Source organism: Oncorhynchus keta, chromosome 36 (assembly GCF_023373465.1).
Source record: "Oncorhynchus keta strain PuntledgeMale-10-30-2019 chromosome 36, Oket_V2, whole genome shotgun sequence".
NCBI lineage: Eukaryota > Metazoa > Chordata > Actinopteri > Salmoniformes > Salmonidae > Oncorhynchus > Oncorhynchus keta.
The window spans coordinates 2,437,000-2,458,197 of record NC_068456.1 but is presented as its reverse complement, the minus strand read 5'-3'; the positions used below and the strand labels follow the sequence as shown (position 1 = coordinate 2,458,197).

The following is a 21,198-nucleotide window of genomic DNA, read 5'->3' as shown; positions in this document are numbered from 1 at the left end:
AATCCTAGTATATTTGTTAGTCATGGCATAATTTTAACAGCATACAAGTAATGACCCATCTCACTGAAGTCTCTGAATCCTTTCATCTCTTCTTGTATGTCCAGAAAATCTGTTAATTTGTCAGTCACGCATCCTCAGCCTTATGCTTACTGTGTCATGACTGGAGTAGAGAGATGACATCGTGCCTGCCTGTCACTGTGAAGGGTTCACTGAACCACTGAGATGTAGACGGATGTTTTGTGTTCATGTTTTTCTTTCATCTACATTAAACAAAAATATCAATGCAACATGCAACAATTTCAAATGTTTTACAGAGTTACAGTTCATATAAGGAAATCGGTCAATTGAAGTAAATGAATTAGGCCTTAATCTATGGATTTCACATGACTGGGAATACAGATATGCATCGGTTGGTCACAGATAGCTTTAAATGAGAACCAGTCAGTATCTGGTGTGACCATTTGCCTCATGCAGCGCAACACATCTCATTCGCATAGGTTTGATCAGGCTGTCGATTGTGGCCTGTGTACTGTTCTCCCACTCTTCAGTGACTGTGAGAAGTTGCTGGATATTGGCGGGAACTGGAACATGCTGTTGTACGTGTCAATCCAGAGCATCCCAAACATGCTCAATGGGTGACATGTCTGAGTAGGCAGGCCATGGAAGAACTGGGATATTTTCAGCTCCCAGGAATTGTGTACAGATCTTTGTGACATGGGGCCGTGCATTATCATGCTGAGGGGATGGCGGCGGATCTTATTTCGGGATCTCTTGTCCGTTCAAATTGACATTGATAAAATGCAATTTTGTTCGTTGTACATAGCTTATGCCTGCCCCGTACCATAACCCCACTGCCACCATGGGACACTCTGTTCACAACAGTGACATCAGTAAACCGCTCGCCCCCACACACGCCATCTGGACAGGTACAGTTGAAACCGGGATTAATCCGTGAAGAGCTCACTTCTCCAGCGTGCCAGTGGCCGTCGACGCTGAGCATTTGCCCACTGAAGACTGTTACCATTCCGAACTGCAGTCAGGTCAAGACCTTGGTGAGGACAACGAGCATGCGGATGAGCTTCCCTGAGACTGTTTCTGATAGTATGTGCAGAAAGTCTTCGATTGTGCAAACCCTCATTTTCATCAGCTGTCCAGGTGGCTGGATGTAGCTTATGGTACAATGTTGGACGCAGCTTATGGTAGATAAATTAACATAAAATTATCTGTCAACAGCTCTAGTGGACAGTCCTGCAGTCAGCATGCCAATTACATGCTCCCTCAACTTGATACATCTGTGGTATTGTGTCGTGTGACACAACTGCACATTTTATTGTCCTATTACCCCCAGCACAAGGTGAACCTGTGTAATCATGCCGTTTGTCAGATTCTTGATATGCCACACTTGTCAAGTGGATGGATTATCTTGGCAAAGGAGAAATGCTCACTAACAGGGATGCAAACCATTTTGTGCAAAGTTGAGAGAAGCTTTTTGTCCGTAAGGAACAAATTTCAGCTCATGAAACATGGGAAGAACACTTAATGTTGCGTTTTTATATTTTTGTTCAGTATAGATTTGACAGTACCCAGCTCCAGCTCCACTCCTGTCATACCTGACTGACACTGACTGCTGAGACGGTGCGCACTGATCAGTAGTGTGAAGATTGAATCTGAGGCTTTAAAACTTTGGCATGGAAAGTGAAGGAGGTGCTGTACTTTGGCTCTGGAACATCAATCCAGTCAAACCCTCTCCCGTCTCTCTGTGGATAGGGACTGTTAGGCTTATACAACCCCACTTTCAAAATCCTAACATCGCTGAGCCTCTCAATTTAAACAACAGTCTTTCCTGTCGTTTTTTTGTCCTGCCAATGTAGTGGTGCGCACATTAAACAATGTTGTACAGATGGGTCACTTAATACAAGATTCTTCACCTGGTCGTGAGGATTCTCGATACCACGCTGTCTCGCGAAAACAGTGATTTAGATTTGTTTGAACTTCAGAGATGTAACAATTTGACGCTTTGGTTAAAGGCAAGTACGAAATCATACTAGTAGTAGTCATCGCTCCTGTTCAAGAGTCTACACATTCTGGTTGATGCGATAACTTCATCTCTGGTGTGCTCATTGGTTATTGCTCATCACAGTTCTCAAAACGTGCAGTTGCACATCTCACACTACAAGCGTATTGCAGATTTTGTGCCGATGTTATTTCATTTTTTATCAAACATGTTTTGAAAATATTGGGAAGGCTCAGACGGGATTGGTAGCTCTCAGATTGTGTCTCTGACCCCCTCCCATTAAACGAGCGTCGGTGACGTCAGTGTGCCCCGAGTGACAACGACATTGTGATTTTGGCTATGATCTCTAACTTCTCTGCGACAGCTAAATCGGGGCCATAATTATGTATTGTACGCCCGGCTAAATAGGCTCTGTGTAAATGAACTCTGCTGTGTTGGAATACTAATCAAATGTGTTGTTTACTTGTCTTCTAATATGCCCTGCAATAATTGGCCCACTGGGATGCATAGTTTTATTTAATTGACATTTCTTTTTACCTGACATTGAGTGGGCCCATCTACCTTGCAAAACTTCAGATTCCGGGGAGTCTATCTCCTCTCTTCCAAGACATCAACCCACCCTTGTCCTCCTGTTTCCCCCTTCCTCTCCCCCAGGTCCCCCCTACGGTAGACTAGACGATGTCCACGATGGTGTACCCAAGGGAAGAGAAGCTAGAGAAGCTGTCCCAGGAGGAGATCATCTCCAACACCAAGCTGGTGATCCAGGGCCTGGAGGCACTGAAGAATGAGCACAACTCCATCCTGCACAGCCTGCTGGAGACCATCAAGTGCCTGAAGAAAGATGAGGCTAACCTGGTGCACGAGAAGTCCAGCCTTCTGCGCAAGTCTGTGGAGATGATCGAGCTGGGCCTTGGAGAAGCACAGGTATGTATGCCTGAGGGAGGAGCTGAGTAGTTTGGTCTCATATCTATTTAATGCTGTCTTGCAAAATTTATTTGGTGTTAAAATGACCATTGGCTAGAGGTAGACAGTATAACAGATCTGGGATAAGGTTCTCTGCAAATGACTCAATTTGGTTGCTGCTTTAACTTCTGAGGGTACTTATATTACACAGCAACTTAATCTACAGTCTATTTGATTTGATTTATTAGACCAAGCTTAGGAAGTCAGTCATGATTCACCCTTAACACAGCTGTCTGTTAGGGTCTCTGTCTTTCAGAAGGCTCTCTCTGCAATTGCCTTGTTCTCTTACCTCTAATGCTATTTCTCCATCTGAGGAACCAGGGAGAACTAGGATGAAAGCAGACTGAAGAGAACCATGGACAGCTACTGATGTGCAGTGGTTTGATAACCTCCTCCCCCCTTCTCCTCAGGTGATGATGGCCCTGTCCAACCACTTAAACGCAGTGGAGTCTGAAAAGCAGAAGCTGCGAGCCCAGGTGCGTCGGCTGTGCCAGGAGAACCAGTGGCTGAGGGACGAGCTGGCCAACACACAGCAGAAGCTGCAGAAGAGCGAACAGAGCGTGGCACAGCTGGAGGAGGAGAAGAAGCACCTAGAGTTCATGAACCAGCTCAAGAAGTACGACGAGGACGTCTCACCCACTGTGAGTTAACAAATGTGTGGATTCACGTATGCACCTACAATACCAGTCAAAAGTTTGGACAAACCTACTCATTCAAGAGTTTCTTTATTTTTATATTGTAGAATAATAGTAGACATAAACTATGGGATCATTTAGTAACCAAAAAAGTGTTAAACAAATCTAAATGTTTTATATTTGAGATTCTTCAAAGTAGCCAGCCTTGATGACAGCTTTGCAGACTCTTGGCATTATCTCAACCAGCTTCATGACGTAGTCACCTGGAATGCATTTCAATTAACAGGTGTGCCTTAAGTTAATTTGTGGAAATTAATGTGTTTGAGCCTATCAATTGTGTTGTGAGGGGTGGGGTGGTATACAGGTAGGGGTGGTATACAGAAGATGGCCCTCCTTGGTAAAAGACCAAGTCCATATTATGGCAAGAATAGCTCAAATAAGCAAAGAGAAATGAGCGTCATTACTTTAAGAAATGAAGGTCAGTTAATGCGGAAAATTAAGAACTTTGAAGGTTTCTTCAAGTGCACTCACAAACCATCAAGTGCTATGATGAAACTGGCTCTCATGAGGACCGCCACAGGAAAGGAAGACCCAGAGTTACCTCTGCTGCAAAGGATAAGTTCATTAGAGTTACCAGCCTCAGAAATTGCAGCCGAAATAAAGTAAGACATCTCAACATCAGCTGTTCATAGGAGACTGTGTGGCCTTTATGGTTGAAGTGCTGCGAAGAAACCACGACTAAAGGACACCAATAAGAAGAAGAGACTTGTTTGGGCCAAGAAACACGAGCAATGGACACTAGACCGGCGACAATTTAGAGATTTTTGACTCCAAACGCTGTCTTTGTGAGACGCAGAGTAGGTGAACGGATCATCTCCACTTGTGGTTCCCACCGTGAAGCATGGAAGAGGAGGTGTGATGGTGTGGGAGTGCTTTGCTGGCAATACTAAGTTATTTAGAATTATAGGCCCACTTAACCAGCATGGCTACTACATCATTCTGCAGTGATACGCCATCCCATCTGATTTGTGCTTAGTCCCACTATCATTTGTTTTTCATTGGGACAATGACCCAAAATACACCTCTAGGCTGTGTAAGGGCTATTTGGCCAAGAAGGAGAGTGATAGAGTTCTGCATCAGATGATCTGGCCTCCACAATCACCCGACCCCAACCCAATTGAGATGGATTTGGGTTGAGTTGGACCACATAGTGAAGGAAAAGCAGCCTACTAGTGCTCAGCATGTGTTGGAAAAGCATTCCAGGTGAAACTGTGTGAGAGAAGGCCAAGCGTGTGCAAGGCTGCCATCAAGGCAAAGAGTGGCTACTTTGAAGAATCTAAAATATATTTAGATTGGTTAACACTTTTTGGCTACTACATGAGTCCATGTGTTATTTCATAGTTTGTCTTCACTATTATTCTACAATGTTGAAAAGTGTACAAATAAAGAAAAACCCTTGAATGAGTGTGTGTGTGTATATACATACATGCATACATACAGTTGAAGTCAGAAGTTTACATACACCTTAGCCAAATACATTTAAACTCAGTTTTTCACAATTCCTGACATTTAATGCCAATAAAAATTCCCTGTCTTAGGTCAGTTAGGATCACCGCTTTATTTTAAGAATGTGAAAGAATAATAGAAGAGCGAGTGATTTTTATTTCAGCTTTTGATTCTTTCATCACATTCCCAGTGGGTCAGAAGATTACAAACACTCAATTAGCATTTGGTTGCATTGCCTTTAAATTGTTTAACTTGGGTCAAACATTTAGGGTAGCCTTCCACAAGCTTCCCACAATAAGTTGGGGGAATTTTGGCACATTCCTCCTGACAGAGCTGGTGTAACTGAGTCGGGTTTCCTCGCTCGCACATGCTTTTTCAGTTCTGCCCACACATTTTCTATAGGATTGAGGTCAGGTCTTTGTGATGGCCACTCCAATACCTAGACTGTTGTTCTTAAGCCATTTTATCACAACTTTGAAAGTATGCTTGGGGTCATTGTCCATTTGGAAGACCCATTTGCACCAAGCTTTAACTTCCTGACTGATGTCTTGAGCTGTTGCTTCAATATATCCACATAATTTTCCTCCCTCATGAAGCCATCTATTTTGTGAAGTGCACCAGGCCCTCCTGCAGCAAAGTACCCCCACAACATGATGCTGCCACCCGGTGCTTCATGGGTGGGATGGTGTTCTTCGGCTTGCAAGCCTCCCCCTTTGTCCTCCAAACATAACGATGGTCATTATGGCCAAACAGTTCTATTTTCGTTTCTTCAGACCAGAGGACATTTCTCCAAAAAGTACAATCTTTGTCCCCATGTGCAGTTGCAAACCGTAGTCTTCCTTTTGTATGGAGGTTTTGGAGCAGTGGTTTCTTCTTTGCTCAGTGGTCTATCAGGTTATGTTGATATAGGACTTGTTTTACCGTGGATATAGATACTTTTGTACCTGTTTCCTCCAGCATCTTCACAAGGTCCTTTGCTGTTCTGGAATTGATTTTCACTTTTCAAACCAAAGTACTTTCATCTCTAGGAGACAGAACGCGTCTCCTTCCTGAGCGGTATGACGGCTGCGTGGTCCCATGGTGTTTATACTTGCGCACACCTAACTAGGGCATGCAAAGTGTTTTGCAACAAAAAATAGATGTTTCTTATTGGACAAGTCTAGGCTGTCTCTCCCTTTTTCAGTCCTTTCTTTGGCTTCAGTTTAATGCATATTGAAAATGACCCTGGCTGTATTCGTGAGTCTGTTTTAAGAAGGTTGCAATGTTAAGAAACATTCAGATAGTACTGCATTTTGTAGGACAAATATGATTTTCTGTCATATAGAATTGGCCATTGTCAGGTTGATTCATTAAATGTATATCTGCAACGTTGTCACTGAATGTCATTGAATGCACCAGACTTTCTCCTGTAATGGTCCACGCAATGACTGCTGCGTAACTCAGCAGGACCCGTTCCAGATTAATCTCCTCTGGGACCACAACCCTCACCCTGCTATTTATTTTAAGGTCTTTGAAGAGGTTGCCTCACGAAGAAAATGTTTAAATGCATATGGATGTGCGATTATTATTTTATTTTTTTCCCCCTAGGGTTCTTGAAGAATGCTGACAATATAGAATTTAAAATATCTTCTGGGTCGTGTCATTAGTTCATAAAACGTAACTGAATTTTGAAAAGGAATCAAATGGTTCAGGTCCCCCCCACTGGTCTTGAGATGACTATGAATGAAAAGATCTGAAGAATAAGTACTGATGACATTATAGTGAATGCAAGATTTTTCCAACATGGCTGGTAAAGAAACCGCATGACAGCTGCTCAGACAGACATGCCTCAGAACTGGCATTCTGTCATGCGTTCAGGACGCAGCTGTTTAGATAATTAGATGAATACGCTTGTCATTCTCTGTCTCTATTCTAGTGGCACTTGACTGAATGATTGCCATGAGTGATTTTAATATTGTAGCGGGCAGGGGTGCCGGGCTGGCCCACAAGTGTGAAGTAGCACAAGCTCAGACCAAGGTGGACCTTTTCTCCAGGGAAACTACCCAGGACTTTTATTCATTAACCTGTTGCGACGAGCAATCCCGTATCCAGGATCGTAATTATAGCCTCAAGCTCATTACCATAACGCAACGTTAACTATTCATGAAAATCGAAAATGAAATTAAATAAATATATTGGCTCTCAAGCTTAGCCTTTTGTTAACACTGTCATCTCAGATTTTCAAAATATGCTTTTCAACCATAGCAAAACAAGCATTTGTGTAAGAGTATTGATAGCTAGCATAGCATTAAGCCTAGCATTCAGCAGGCAACATTTTCACAAAAACAAGAAAACCATTCAAATAAAATAATTTACCTTTGAAGAACTTTGGATGTTTTCAATGAGGAGACTCTCAGTTAGCAAATGTTCAGTTTTTCCAAAAATAATATTTGTGTAGGAGAAATCGCTCCGTTTTGTTCATCACGTTTGGCTAAGAAAACCCCCCGAAAAGTCAGTCATCAAAACGCCAAACTTTTTTCCAAATTAACTCCATAATATCGACAGAAACATGACAAACGTTGTTTAGAATCAATCCTCAATGTGTTTTTCACATATCTATTCGATGATAAATCATTCGTGGCAGTTTGGTTTCTCCTCTGAATCACATGGAAAAATGCATGCAGCTGGAGATTGCGCACCAATTTTGACGGAGGACACCAGGCGGACACCTGGTAAATGTCTCTTATGGTCAATCTTCCAATGATATGCCTACAAATACGTCACAATGCTGCAGACACCTTGGGGAAACGACAGTGTAGGCTCGTTCCTGGCGCATTCACAGCCATATAAGGAGACATTGGAACACAGCGCCTCAAATCTGGCTCACTTCCTGTTTGAAGTTTCATCTTGGTTTCGCCTGTAGCATTAGTTCTGTGGCACTCACAGACAATGTCTTTGCAGTTTTGGAAACGTCAGTGTTTTCTTTCCAAAGCTGTCAATTATATGCGTAGTCGAGCATCTTTTCGTGACAAAATATCTTGTTTAAAACGGGAACGTTTTTCATCCAAAAATGAAATGCTGCCCCCAGAGGTTCAAGAGGTTAACAGAATGTGCCATCGTGCTGGGTAACAATAAAACCAAACCAAAAACCTAGCTCTTCCTTTGAGCCTTTCTATGTGTTTTTCTGGTCCCTCTGCTACCGGACAGCTAAGCTGTTTTACCGGCATATCAAACAAAATAAAACATTTATCTAACAGACTTCTCCTTACTGGGGTCAGGTCTACAGCCAATTAACGGCCGGTAAGTTCTTGTCCCGTTTTGGTCTGATATCCCTTTCAGCATTAGAGGGCTCAGCGTTTCAGCTCTTGCTGCTCCAGGGACACAAGCAGATCTGGCCAAAGCCAGGTTAAAAATAGTCTCCACCCAACTTCCAAGTGAATTATTTTCAGGTGTGTGTAACTTACCCTTTCAGGCTGATGTAGCCAACGAGAAGGAATATAGTGGCCATCTCTCACACCCACCCTTTCTGGGTAGGGACGTCATCGTCCACACAGCGTTTCAGCGGGACAGTGCGTCTGCATTCCCGTATTTCGACCCAGATCTGTGGACGTGAGAGAAACCACCTGGACACTATTGATGGTCCCCTTGTTCCTGGACATCCAGACCAGAGGAGCATGGTCCGTGACCAGCGTGAGTGTCGTCCCAGGAGGTACTTTAACTTCTTCAATGCCCACAGCACCCCGAGGCACTCTTTCTCCACTGAGTATTTGGTCTCGTTGATACAGCTTCCGGCTTATTATATAGGATGGTTTGCTCCTCCCTGCATATTTATCGGGACAAGCCTGCGCCCACCCATTTGTCTGAGACATCAGTCTGGACCACCTTCTCTCCCCCAAAGTCCGGCATCACCAAGACTAGTCTGGAACACAGGGCCTCCTTTGGGTTCTGGAAGGCTTCTTCCGCTTTGTCAGTCCACCTGACCAGGCTGGGCTGGGGCTTTTATGGTCAGGTCTGTGAAAGGAACAGCTACAGTTGCATAGTTTGATAGGCTAACCAGCATTCCTAAGGTTTTTACCTGAGCCTTGGTTTGTGGCTGTGGCCACTGTCGGATGGCTTGAGCTTTCTTCTCTAGCAGTTTGACTTTGCCCCTCCCGATGGTGATGCCAGGTACTCTCCTTACGCAAGGCCCAGCCTGCATGTTTTTGCATTGGCGGTTGGACCTGCTCTGCAAAGTACCTCCAAGACAGCGTTGAGCTGCTTCAGGTGAGAATTCCCACTTTGTGTACAGCCCTATCACGTTGTCCAAATATGCTGCCGAGTACTCACTGTGGGGTCTCAGGACCCTAGCCGTTAGCCTCTGAAAAGTAGGCGAAGCTCCATGCAGGCCGAAGGGTAAAACCGTGTAATGGAACAGCACTGTATGTGTGGCAAAGGCAGTCTTCTCCCACCTTTTTTTGAGCCACGGGAACCTGCCAGTACCCCTTAGTAAGATCCAGGGTGCTGATATACTAGTCGCTGCCAAAGCGGTTAGTCAGCTCATCTACACCGGGCATAGGATAAGCGTCACATTTTGATATCTTATTTAGTTTTCAGAAGTCAAAATCAAATAGCCCTTCGTACATCAGCTGATATCTCAAAGTGCTGTACAGAAACCCAGCCTAAAACTCCAAACAATGCAGGTGTAGAAGCACGGAGGCTAGGAAAAACTCCCTAGAAAGGCCAAAATCTTGGAAGAAAGCCTGGTTCCTCTCTAGGTATGTGGGGTGGCCAGTCCTCTTCTGGCTGTGCCGGGTGGAGATTATAACAGAACATGGCCAAGATGTTCAAATGTTCATAAATGACCAGCATGGTCAAATAATAATAATCACAGGCAGAACAGTTGAAACTGGAGCAGCAGCACGGCCAGGTGGACTGGGGACAGCAAGGAGTCATGTCAGGTAGTCCTGAGGCATGGTCCTAGGGCTCAGGTCCTCCGAGAGAGAATTAGAGAGAGCATACTTAAATTCACACAGGACACCGGATAGGACAGGAGAAGTACTCCAGATATAACAAACTGACCCTAGCCCCCCGACACAAACTACTGCAGCATAAATACTGGAGGCTGAGACAGGAGGGGTCAGGAGACACTGTGGCCCCATCCGATGATATCCCCGGACAGGGCCAAAAAGGAAGGATATAACCCCACCCACTTTGCCAAAGCACAGCCCCCACACCACGAGATGGATATCTTCAACCACCAACTTACCATCCTGAGACAAGGCCGAGTATAGCCCACAAAGATCTCCGCCACGGCACAACCCAAGGGGGGGCGCCAACCCAGACAGGAAGATCACATCAGTGACTCAACCCACTCAAGTGACGAACCCCTTCTAGGGATGGTATGAAAGAGCCCTCGTAAGCCAGTGACTCCTGTAATAGGGTTAGAGGCAGAGAATCCCAGTGGAAAGAGAGGAACCGGCCAGGCAGAGACAGCAAGGGCGGTTCGTTGCTCAGGAGCCTTTCCATTCACCTTCACACTCCTGGGCCAGACAACACTCAATCATATGACCCGCTGAAGAGGTGAGTCTTCAGTAAAGACTTACAGGTTGAGACCGAGTTTGCGTCTCTCACATGGGTAGGCAGACCATTCCATAAAAATGGAGCTCTATAGGAGAAAGCCCTGCCTCCAGCTGTTTGCTTAGAAAATCTAGGGATAATTAGGAGGCCTGCGTCTTGTGACCGTAGCATACGTGTAGGTATGTACGGCAGGACCAAATCAGAGAGATAGGTAGGAGGAAGCCCATGTAATGCTTTGTAGGTTAGCAGTCAAACCTGGGAATCAGCCCTTGCCTTGACAGGACACCAGTGTAGGGAGGCTAGCACTGGAGTAATATGATCAAATTTTTGGTTCTAGTCAGGATTCTCGCAGCCGTATTTAGCACTAACTGAAGTTTATTTAGTGCTTTATCCGGGTAGCCGGAAAGTAGAGCATTGTAGTAGTCTAACCTAGAAGTGACAAAAGCATGGATTAATTTTTCTGCATTTTTGGACAGAACCCTAACCCTAAAACGGAACCTTGAGGAACACCGAAATTTACAGTTGATTTGTCAGAGGACAAACCATTCACAGAGACAAACTGATATCTTTCCGACAGATAAGATCTAAACCAGGCCAGAACTTGTCCGTGTAGACCAATTTGGGTTTCCAATCTCTCCAAAAGAATGTGGTGATCGATGGTATCAAAAGCAGCACTAAGGTCTAGGAGCACGAGGACAGATGCAGAGCCTCGGTCCGATGCCATAAAAGGTAATTTACCACCTTCACAAGTGCAGTCTCAGTGCTATGATGGGATCTAAAACCAGACTAAATCATTTCGTATACATTGTTTGTCTTCGGGAAGGCAGTGAGTTGCTGCGCAAGTCCTTGCAAAACCTTACTGACCCGTCCAGCTACGGCACTAAGAAGATGAGGCTGCACTATTTACTCTGGGACGGCTCGATAATCCCCATCTTTAGCATCTGGTGGTCCTCCTTTTTGATGGCCTCCAGTCTGGCCTCTAGGACCCTATAAGGCCATAATGTTACCTTTCTGGGTTCTGTGTGGATGTGGTGGTGCTTCAAGGTTGTGCACCCTGGGAAGGGAGAGAGGTCCCTGCTCTGGTCCACTTGTTCCCCCATCTCTTGCCGATGTAGTTTTGTAAGCTCGTCTGAAGAACAACACCAGTTCCTTGTGCAATCCCTTTCGAGGTAATAGTTCTTATGGGAATGGTCTATGGTTAGCGGGTGGCATAGTCTAGAATCACCAGGATCTATCTATTGGTGCCCTTTGGTGGACTTCACCGGAGGCCCCACCAGGTCCCCTTTGAGAGAATCACAACGGACATCTATAATAGGAAGAGGGATTAGAGGATGTGTGCTTTAGATGCACTGAGTTGCCATTCGGGACACAACCTTCAATAGTCCTCCATGGCTCTTACTACTCCCAGCCAGTAGAAGCACCAGAGGATCCTGTCCTTTTGTCTTCTGGACCCCCAGATTGCCTCCAAGGACATCAGTTGTATAATTTGCAATATGGTGGGGTCATACTGCCTTTGGACCAATAACAGTTTGTTAACTTTAGAATTGACTTATTTAGCATAATACAACAGCTGCCTCTTAATCACAAATCAAAGATATCTTAATTCGCTCACCCAAGGGATCATCTTTCCATCTACTTCAGTGACCTGGCTCCTCGCTTGGGTGAGGTTGGGGTCTTCCAGCGGAAGACAGTTGAACCGGGCCTTCTGCTTCCCAACAGTTTTATAAAGGAGGACAATCGTGACCCACCAGAAGGTGTACCAGGAGGTTGGGCACTACCCCAACCACACTGCCGTGTTATACTCCTTGGTGTCCTCACGAATGCAGGACACTGCCACGGGATTCTCTGGGGTAGGATTGTGCTCACCTACTAGCTGTGGCTGTATCAACGACACCCTACTGCTGGTGTCCAACGGGGCTTCTGCATCTCTTCCATTAACTTTGGTTGGGAATGTGGGGGCTGGTGACTCCTCCCAACAGGTCATTAAGTGACAGGGCCTCTCCCCAACTGGGTCTGTGGTGGGCATGGGTTAATTTCTACACGCATAACTTAGGTCTGGGCTTAGCCCGAACATACCGTTGTCAGGGCGACTCCACCTCTTAGCGTGAGACAGGGGTCTCTGGTTGTTACCTTAGCTTACCCCCAGTCTTGTCTGTCTTACCAGACTTCAGTATATCCATTGTGGTCTGGTGGCTCTCCACTAGGAGGACTAGTTGGTACACGGATTGTGGATTGCCCTGGCTGGCCACCTTCTTGGCCCGTAAGGAAGTGGTCCATTACCACTCTCCTCCACACTAGGCCCTGAGGGGTCACTCTGCAAACAAGCCTTCACCAGCCACATAAGGTAGTGCATCTGGGCCCTAACTGACTGGATGGGGACACGGGTCCATTCAAGACCTGGCTAATCAACGTGTAGCCATGCTGTGCCAGAATCACTGCCTTAACCACCATGTTATCTTTAGCTTGGTCATCTGATAGGTCATAGTAGGACCGGTGTGCATCTCTAGCCGTGTTGCGGTTCTCTGAGGCAAGAGGTAGGCTTCCACATCATCCGCCTCTGTAATTTTCAGCAGGAGCCTTCCCAGGTTGGGTCCACTGGCTGGGGTTGCCTGTGGAGCACCAGTGGTGATGGTCTGTAAATGGACCAGGAACCTAGCATTTGTAATGAACTCCCTGTGTATGACATACTGGGCCTGGCTGTCATGAGCCAGCTGCTTGAGGTTCTCCATGATATGGAATTACATCAGTCTTTCGTCACTTAGCCCTCCAAACCCATAGATTTAATGCCTGCATTCTCCACCAGTGTAGCGGTCAGGGGTGCCGGGCTGGCCCACAAGTGACGAGAATGTGAAGTAGCACAAGCTTAGACCAAGGTGGACCTTTTCTCCAGGGAAACTACCCAGGACTTTTATTAATTAACAGAATATAAACCAAAAACAGAATCAAAACCGAGCCTTTCTACATGATTCCTCCGGTCCGTCTCTGCTACTGGACAGCAAAGCTGTTTGCCGGCATATAAAACAGAAATCTAGCAGTCTTGTTCTTACTGGGGTCAGGTCTACGGCCAAGTAACGTCCGGTCGGTTCTTGTCTCGTTGGGTCTGATATTCCTCTCCGCATTAGAGGGCTCAGCATTTCAGCTCTTGCTGCTCCAGGGACACATGCAGATCTGGCCAAAGCCAGGTTAAAAACAGCCACCACCCAACCTCCAAGCTAATTATATTCAGGTGTGGTTAATTAGGCTCTTACCATTCCGGGCCACCTTCTCTCCTGGCCAGCAGATGTAGCCAACAAGCAGGAATATACTGGCCATCACACACCCACCCTCACTCGATCACAATATAATATACAGATTTTACGTGGCTGTTCATGGTAGTCGAGTGCTTGTGTTAATTGGGCTGGTGATCTGTCTCTCAGCAGGAGGAGAAGGACGGCGAGCCACCAAAGGACTCTCTGGATGATCTCTTCCCCAACGATGAAGAGGAGCAAGGCCAAGGCAGTAAGAACCACTGACATCATTACTAGCCGTCCATGACATCTCTGTACTTTTTAGGATTCTTCCCAAATGTAAATGAGATGTTAATCTCAATGTTACCTCTGTGGTTAAATAAAGGTTAACAATAATGTCAGCCTACCCTCGACCCTATCAAGTGCACTACTTTTGACAAGGGCCCATAGGCTGCCATTTGGGACAGTCTTAGATATAATTGTAGATCCTTGGCTTGTAATGTATTATTGGAGTTCTGCTACTCAACTACAATACAAAAAAATGCACTGTTGTAGAAAAGATTTCTCCCTCACACACACACAATTACCTCTGCACCTTGTTTATTGTGGCAACATTTCAGTCTTTCACTTTCACTGCACTGTTTGTTTCCAATAACAAGGTCAACCAGTGTCCTTCGTGTTCTTGTTGACATGCCCTTTGCTCTGTGTACCCTCCTTCCTTCACCCCCCCAGTGCAGCACCAGCACAACAGTGCTGCAGTGGCCGCAGCCCAACAGGGAGGCTATGAGATCCCAGCCCGCCTGAGGACCCTCCACAATCTGGTGATCCAGTATGCCTCACAGGGGCGCTACGAGGTGGCCGTGCCCCTCTGCAAACAGGCCCTGGAGGACCTGGAGAAGACCTCCGGACACGACCACCCTGATGTCGCCACCATGCTCAATATACTGGCCCTTGTCTACAGGTGAGGCCTGGCATTCTCGTGATCTATATCAGGGTCGTGTTCATTAGGGCACCTAGCAGACAATGATTTATAGACCCAATGCAGACATTTTTTTCTATATCAAATCATTTCTGGTTAACAATTGAAGTACCTTACTTTAAAATGAGCGTAAATAGCTTTTAAACATGACACTTCTCATGCAAGAATTTAGCTAGGACTGTCTGAGAGTAGTCTGAGTTGGGAGGGGCAAACTGAAAACTATGTTATTGGCAATGGTTTGGAACTCTTATTGGCCTGTTAACCAATTTACCGCATGGTGATGTCACCATGGAACGCCGACACTGCTGCCCATGCAAACCTGCTGATTAGAAGGTCCTGTGTAGGTCCTGTGTAAATTTGTATTTTCAACTGGCAACTATCAAGAAATAACACTGATCAAATGTTCTCACACTTTTACTGTTTCATCAGCAGTTGTACAATATCATGCAAAACACAGGAAAGACTACATTTTGACTGCACTGGGCCTTTAAAGTGTTTTGTAACAAGTTTTTATATTGGACAAGACTACAAAGTCCCACCCTGTTTCATTCAGTTTTCTTCTGTTTTGTTTGTGCCTAGTTTGTGCCTAGGGACAATGTTGCATGGTTTGCCTGTTATTTTGTTCAGTTTGCCTTGCTAGGTTTTCCGATTTGCAGTCTTTGTAGGATTTGTAGTATTAATCCTTCATTGCTTATATACTATTCTGGCTTAATTTCTGCATTTCAATGCATGCAGTGAAGACAGCACATTATGACTTTGCGGTGTGCTTGTATGCTGAGATTATATTGGATCTCTCGCTCTCTCTCTAGGGATCAGAACAAATACAAAGAGGCTGCCCATCTGCTCAACGACGCTCTGTCCATCCGGGAGAAGACTCTCGGCAAAGACCACCCTGCTGTAAGCAAGGACCCTCTTCATGACAAACACACTATGTGGACAGACTGACCCATATGTGGAAGTAGCCAGAATGGCTTGGTGGGCTTTGTCACTGGGGAGCCAATAATGCACAAGCCCGACTTACTTACCGTCCCACACTACGTCTGTATATGCATTTCTTGCTTTATCCACATCAATTCCTGATATGGATTTATGTTGCTAGTCTCTTACCTGAAGGTCATCAATCACAACTGTTCAATACCCTTTCACCTAAACCCAGAGCTAATGCATTTCCAAAACAACCTCACACACAGAGAAATGGTTTATGACCACTTCATCAACATCCATGAGAATGATCCATAACAATCGGTTGCATCCCAAATAGAACCATATTCTCTATTTAGTACAATACTTTTTACCAGGGCCCCTAGAGTGCTTTATGTAGGGTGCTATTTGGGACAAAGACTCGTATGCTGCTGGTGTAGTCGAGAGAAAGGAAGGATGGCAATGTTTTTGTTGAAGAATAAGGGTTGGAGGAAGTCAATTTGAAGCATGCGCTAGGTGCCATGCCCCTCTCTCCCCCTCTCTCTCCCTGGTCCTCTAGACAAACTAATGAAAACACTGTTGGCTATAGGAATCTCACTTATACCAGACCCAAGTGACGGATAGCTAAAACATGTTAGACTGGGCAATATCCATGTTATGATCTTGATACATCACCTGACGACATAGATGGAAATATTGATATTATATACAAATGGTTACTGGTTAGTGACAACTCCAAGTAGTCTAATCCTTGTTGTGTGTGTTTGTTCCTGTCATCCAGGTTGCTGCTACACTCAACAACCTGGCCGTGCTCTATGGAAAGAGGGGCAAGTACAAGGAGGCCGAGCCACTGTGCAAGAGAGCTTTGGAGATAAGAGAAAAGGTAGATCATATCCCTGGACCTCTTATCTATTGCTACCCTGACATAATATTGCTCAGATCACCTGAAAACACACACTTATCTAGGCCTCAGTTCTGATAGAAACTCTCGCAGAATGATATTCCTGTGACGTGATGATTATAATTACCAGGCAGGAGAGAGGGGTTTGAAAGAACAGTGCGGCCGTAACGTAGCAGATACGTTCTGTGCCTCAGAGCCCCAAACAGCTCGCTCCATATTGATCTGGGTTTTATTAGGTGTGCTTCTTTTGAGTGGAGAAACCGTATGTTGACTGCTGGAAGAGACTTGGGGATATTATTTAATTAAGCAGATTAGAACACAATCAAAGGTTGAGACATACTTGAATGGTAGACAAAACAGTTAATCTCTCTGCCTGCAGCACTAGTTGTATAATATGCTTAGAAAAAGCTACTGACTTGTGTTAATGTTTTGGCAATTTTTATTTGACCGTTTTATAACAGTTTTGGTTGAATTTCTGTTATTTTGCCATTTTAATTATGTGATTCGTTCATGCAACCACATAGATAATTAAATGGATACTGTATTGACCTTCCTGGTTGCCTGACAACATGTATAAATACATATACCTATTATGTTTTTGTCCCTCTCAGGTGCTGGGCAAGGACCACCCAGATGTGGCTAAGCAGCTGAACAACCTGGCCCTGCTGTGTCAGAACCAGGGCAAGTATGAAGAGGTGGAGTACTACTACTGCCGCGCCCTGGAGATCTATGAGTGCAGACTGGGTCCCGACGATGCCAATGTGGCCAAGACCAAGAACAACCTGGTGAGTACTACTGGGCAACACTTGGGTAGTGTTCAACAGGCACCAAATAAAATTTACTGAAACAGGGAGAGGGACTACTTGGACTTGTCCAATTAGAAACCAAATGATCATGTGCATAGTCATTCACTTACAAAATCACACCCATATAAACCATGTGTGGGTTCGTTTGAATTTGCATGTTTGGTTAGAGTCGACCAGCACAAAAACATCCTGTGGCGGACTGCAATAGCATCGAACAGTCCCCGCGATATGCAACTGTTCAGGGAAGTCAGGAACCAATACACGCAGTCAGTCAGGAAAGCTAAGGCCAGCTTCTTTAGGCAGAAGTTTGCATCCTGTAGCTCCAACTCCAAAAAGTTCTGGGACACTGAAGTCCATGGGGAACAAGAGCACCTCCTCCCAGCTGCCCACTGCACTGAGGCTAGGGAACACGGTCACCACCGACAAATCCATGATTATCGAAAACTTCAACAAGCATTTCTCAACGGCTGGCCATGCCTTCCGCCTGGCTATTCCTACCTCGGCCAACAGCTCCGGCCCCCCCGCAGCTCCGGCCCCCCCGCAGCTCCTCGCCCAAGCCTCTCCAGGTTCTCCTTTACCCAAATCCAGATAGCAGATGTTCTGAAAGAGCTGCAAAACCTGGACCCGTATAAATCAGCTGGACCCTCTATTTCTGAAACTATCCGCCGCCATTGTCGCAACCCCTATTACCAGCCTGTTCAACCTCTCTTTCATATCGTCTGAGATCCCCAAGGATTGGAAAGCTGCCGCAGTCATCCCCCTCTTCAAAGGGGGAGATACCCTGGACCCAAACTGTTACAGACCTATATCCATCCTGCCCTGCCTATCTAAGGTCTTCAAAAGCCAAGTCAACAAACAGGTCACTGACCATCTCGAATCCCACCGTACCTTCTCCGCTATGCAATCTGGTTTCCGAGCCGGTCACGGGTGCACCTCAGCCACGCTCAAGGTACTAAACGACATCATAACCGCCATCGATAAAAGACAGTACTGTGCAGCCGTCTTCATCGACCTTGCCAAGGCTTTCGACTCTGTCAATCACCATATTCTTATCGGCAGACTCAGTAGCCTCGGTTTTTCGGATGACTGCCTTGCCTGGTTCACCAATTACTTTGCAGACAGAGTTCAGTGTGTCAAATCGGAGGGCATGCTGTCCGGTCCTCTGGCAGTCTCTATGGGGTGCCACAGGGTTCAATTCTCGGGCCGACTCTTTTCTCTGTATATATCAATGATGTTGGTCTTGCTGGGGGCGATTCCCTGATCCACCTCTACGCAGACGACACCATTCTATATACTTTTGGCCCGTCATTGGACACTGTGCTATCTAACCTCCAAACGAGCTTCAATGCCATACAACACTCCTTCCGTGGCCTCCAACTGCTCTTAAACGCTAGTAAAACCAAATGCATGCTTTTCAACCGATCGCTGCCTGCACCCGCATGCCCGACTAGCATCACCACACTGGATGGTTCCGACCTTGAATATGTGGACACCTATAAGTAACTAGGTGTCTGGCTAGACTGCAAACTCTCCTTCCAGACCCATATCAAACATCTCCAATCGAAAATCAAATCAAGAGTCGGCTTTCTATTCCGCAACAAAGCCTCCTTCACTCACGCTGCCAAGCTTACCCTAGTAAAACTGACTATCCTACCGATCCTCGACTTCGGCGATGTCATCTACAAAATCGCTTCCAACACTCTACTCAGCAAATTGGATGCAGTTTGGATGCAGTTTATCACAGTGCCATCCGTTTTGTCACTAAAGCACCTTATACTACCCACCACTGCGACTTGTATGCTCTAGTCGGCTGGCCCTCGCTACATATTCGTCGCCAGACCCACTGGCTCCAGGTCATCTACAAGGCCATGCTAGGTAAAGCTCCGCCTTATCTCAGTTCACTGGTCACGATGGCAACACCCATCCGTAGCACGCGCTCCAGCAGGTGTATCTCACTGATCATTACATTTACATTTAAGTCATTTAGCAGACGCTCTTATCCAGAGCGACTTTATCATCCCTAAAGCCAACACCTCATTCGGCCGCCTTTCGTTCCAGTACTCTGCTGCCTGTGACTGGAACGAATTGCAAAAATCGCTGACGTTGGAGACTTTTATCTCCCTCACCAACTTCAAACATCAGCTATCTGAGCAGCTAACAAATCGCTGCAGCTGTACATAATCTATTGGTAAATAGCCCACCCATTTTCACCTACCTCATCCCCACAGTTTTTATTTATTTACTTTTCTGCTCTTTTGCACACCAATATCTCTACCTGTACATGATAATCTGATCATTTATCACTCCAGTGTTAATCTGCAATATTGTAATTATTTGCCTACGTCCTCATGCCTTTTGCACACATTGTATATAGACTCCCCTTTTTTTCTACTGTGTTATTGACTTGTTAATTGTTTACTCCATGTGTAACTCTGTTGTCTGTTCACACTGCTATCCTTTATCTTGGCCAGGTCGCAGTTGCAAATGAGAACTTGTTCTCAACTAGCCTACCTGGTTAAATAAAGGTGAAATAAAAATAAATAAAGAGTCAGGGTTTCTGTGTCCCTAGATTAGTTATGTTCCTGTGGGAGTGGCTTGTAATTAGTTGTAGATGCTTAAGATGCTTGCCCAGAGTTGTGATAGATTGTAAATAGAAGCAACACTTCACATTCAGCTGTTGAGTTTCAAAGTTCGTATTCTGAAAGACACAGAATTTGATTCAGTCAGGATGAACCATCGATATTGGATACTTTTAGAGTTTGCTTCACATTTAAAGCATGATTTACACACAGTGGCACCTTTGCTTTGTATTTAATTGAACTTGTCGCTCTAAAAAAGGGGGAAAACGGTCTCAATTAGTATGTAAAGCAAACTGGTGCACTGCACAAGGTCACTAGAGCTTTGTCTATTCTCCACCAGCTTTGAGTCCCGTAGCTAGTCTCGTCCGCCCATTCATATCTTGTCTGCTTTATGATTCATTGAGGTGTTATATTGAGACCCAGAGGCAGGTGCAGCAGTGCTATATAATTGTTCATGAGCCCCTGAACTACACTTGGGAAATATGTGGATGGATGGCTGGACTGGCCATGTTCTTTCAGGGAACACTGTGATTCAATACCCTCGTTTTGATACAACATTGTACTTTTTTTTTCTTCTCCAGGCATCCTGCTTTCTCAAGCAGGGGAAATACAAAGAGGCTGAGATTCTGTACAAAGAGATTCTGACCCGTGCCCATGAGAAAGAGTTTGGATCTGTTGATGGTAAGAAGAACTGAGTTCTACTGTATGATCCAACGAATCTGATGGGTTCTGATTTGAAATATTGTTAATCATCAGGGAACCTATGGAAAGGAGGTCCACAGTCTGGTTGTTACACCAGACGTTTATGGTTATCTGTAGGAGGAATGTATATGGTGGAGTCAATTAAGGTTGGATATGAGCCAAATTGCATTTCCTACATCAATGCTTTTCAATTAAGCTCTTACCTCAGAAGGGGAATATACAGGTAACTGCCCAAATAAAGGAAACACCAACAAAGTCAATCAATCAAATGTATTTATCAAGCCCTTCTTACATCAGCTGATGTCACAAAGTGCTGTACAGAAACCCAGCCTAAAACCCCAAACAGCAAGCAATGCAGGTGTAGAAGCACGGTGGCTAGGAAAAACTCCCTAGAAAGGCCAGAACCTAGAGAGGAACCAGGCTACGAGGG

General features: G+C 45.3%; 1 protein-coding gene across 7 annotated transcripts in view; it reads left to right on the top strand.

The window, feature by feature from the left end:
* LOC118369446 (kinesin light chain 1-like) overlaps positions 1 to 21,198 on the top strand; it is a 62,679-nt gene that overhangs the window by 18,381 nt on the left and 23,100 nt on the right. For 5 of the 7 annotated variants that reach the window (XM_035753834.2, XM_035753831.2, XM_052498287.1 and 2 more), the window contains exons 2-9: positions 2,669 to 2,938; positions 3,388 to 3,618; positions 14,070 to 14,151; positions 14,613 to 14,841; positions 15,669 to 15,756; positions 16,562 to 16,663; positions 17,293 to 17,466; positions 20,648 to 20,747. In XM_035753834.2, the coding sequence (XP_035609727.1) occupies positions 2,693 to 2,938; positions 3,388 to 3,618; positions 14,070 to 14,151; positions 14,613 to 14,841; positions 15,669 to 15,756; positions 16,562 to 16,663; positions 17,293 to 17,466; positions 20,648 to 20,747 (1,252 nt within the window). In that variant the 5' untranslated portion in view covers positions 2,669 to 2,692. Of the gene's footprint in view, positions 1 to 2,668; positions 2,939 to 3,387; positions 3,619 to 14,069; positions 14,152 to 14,612; positions 14,842 to 15,668; positions 15,757 to 16,561; positions 16,664 to 17,292; positions 17,467 to 20,647; positions 20,748 to 21,198 lie in introns of those variants that run through there. The other 2 variants (XM_035753832.2, XM_052498290.1) reach the window with 2 other exon arrangements.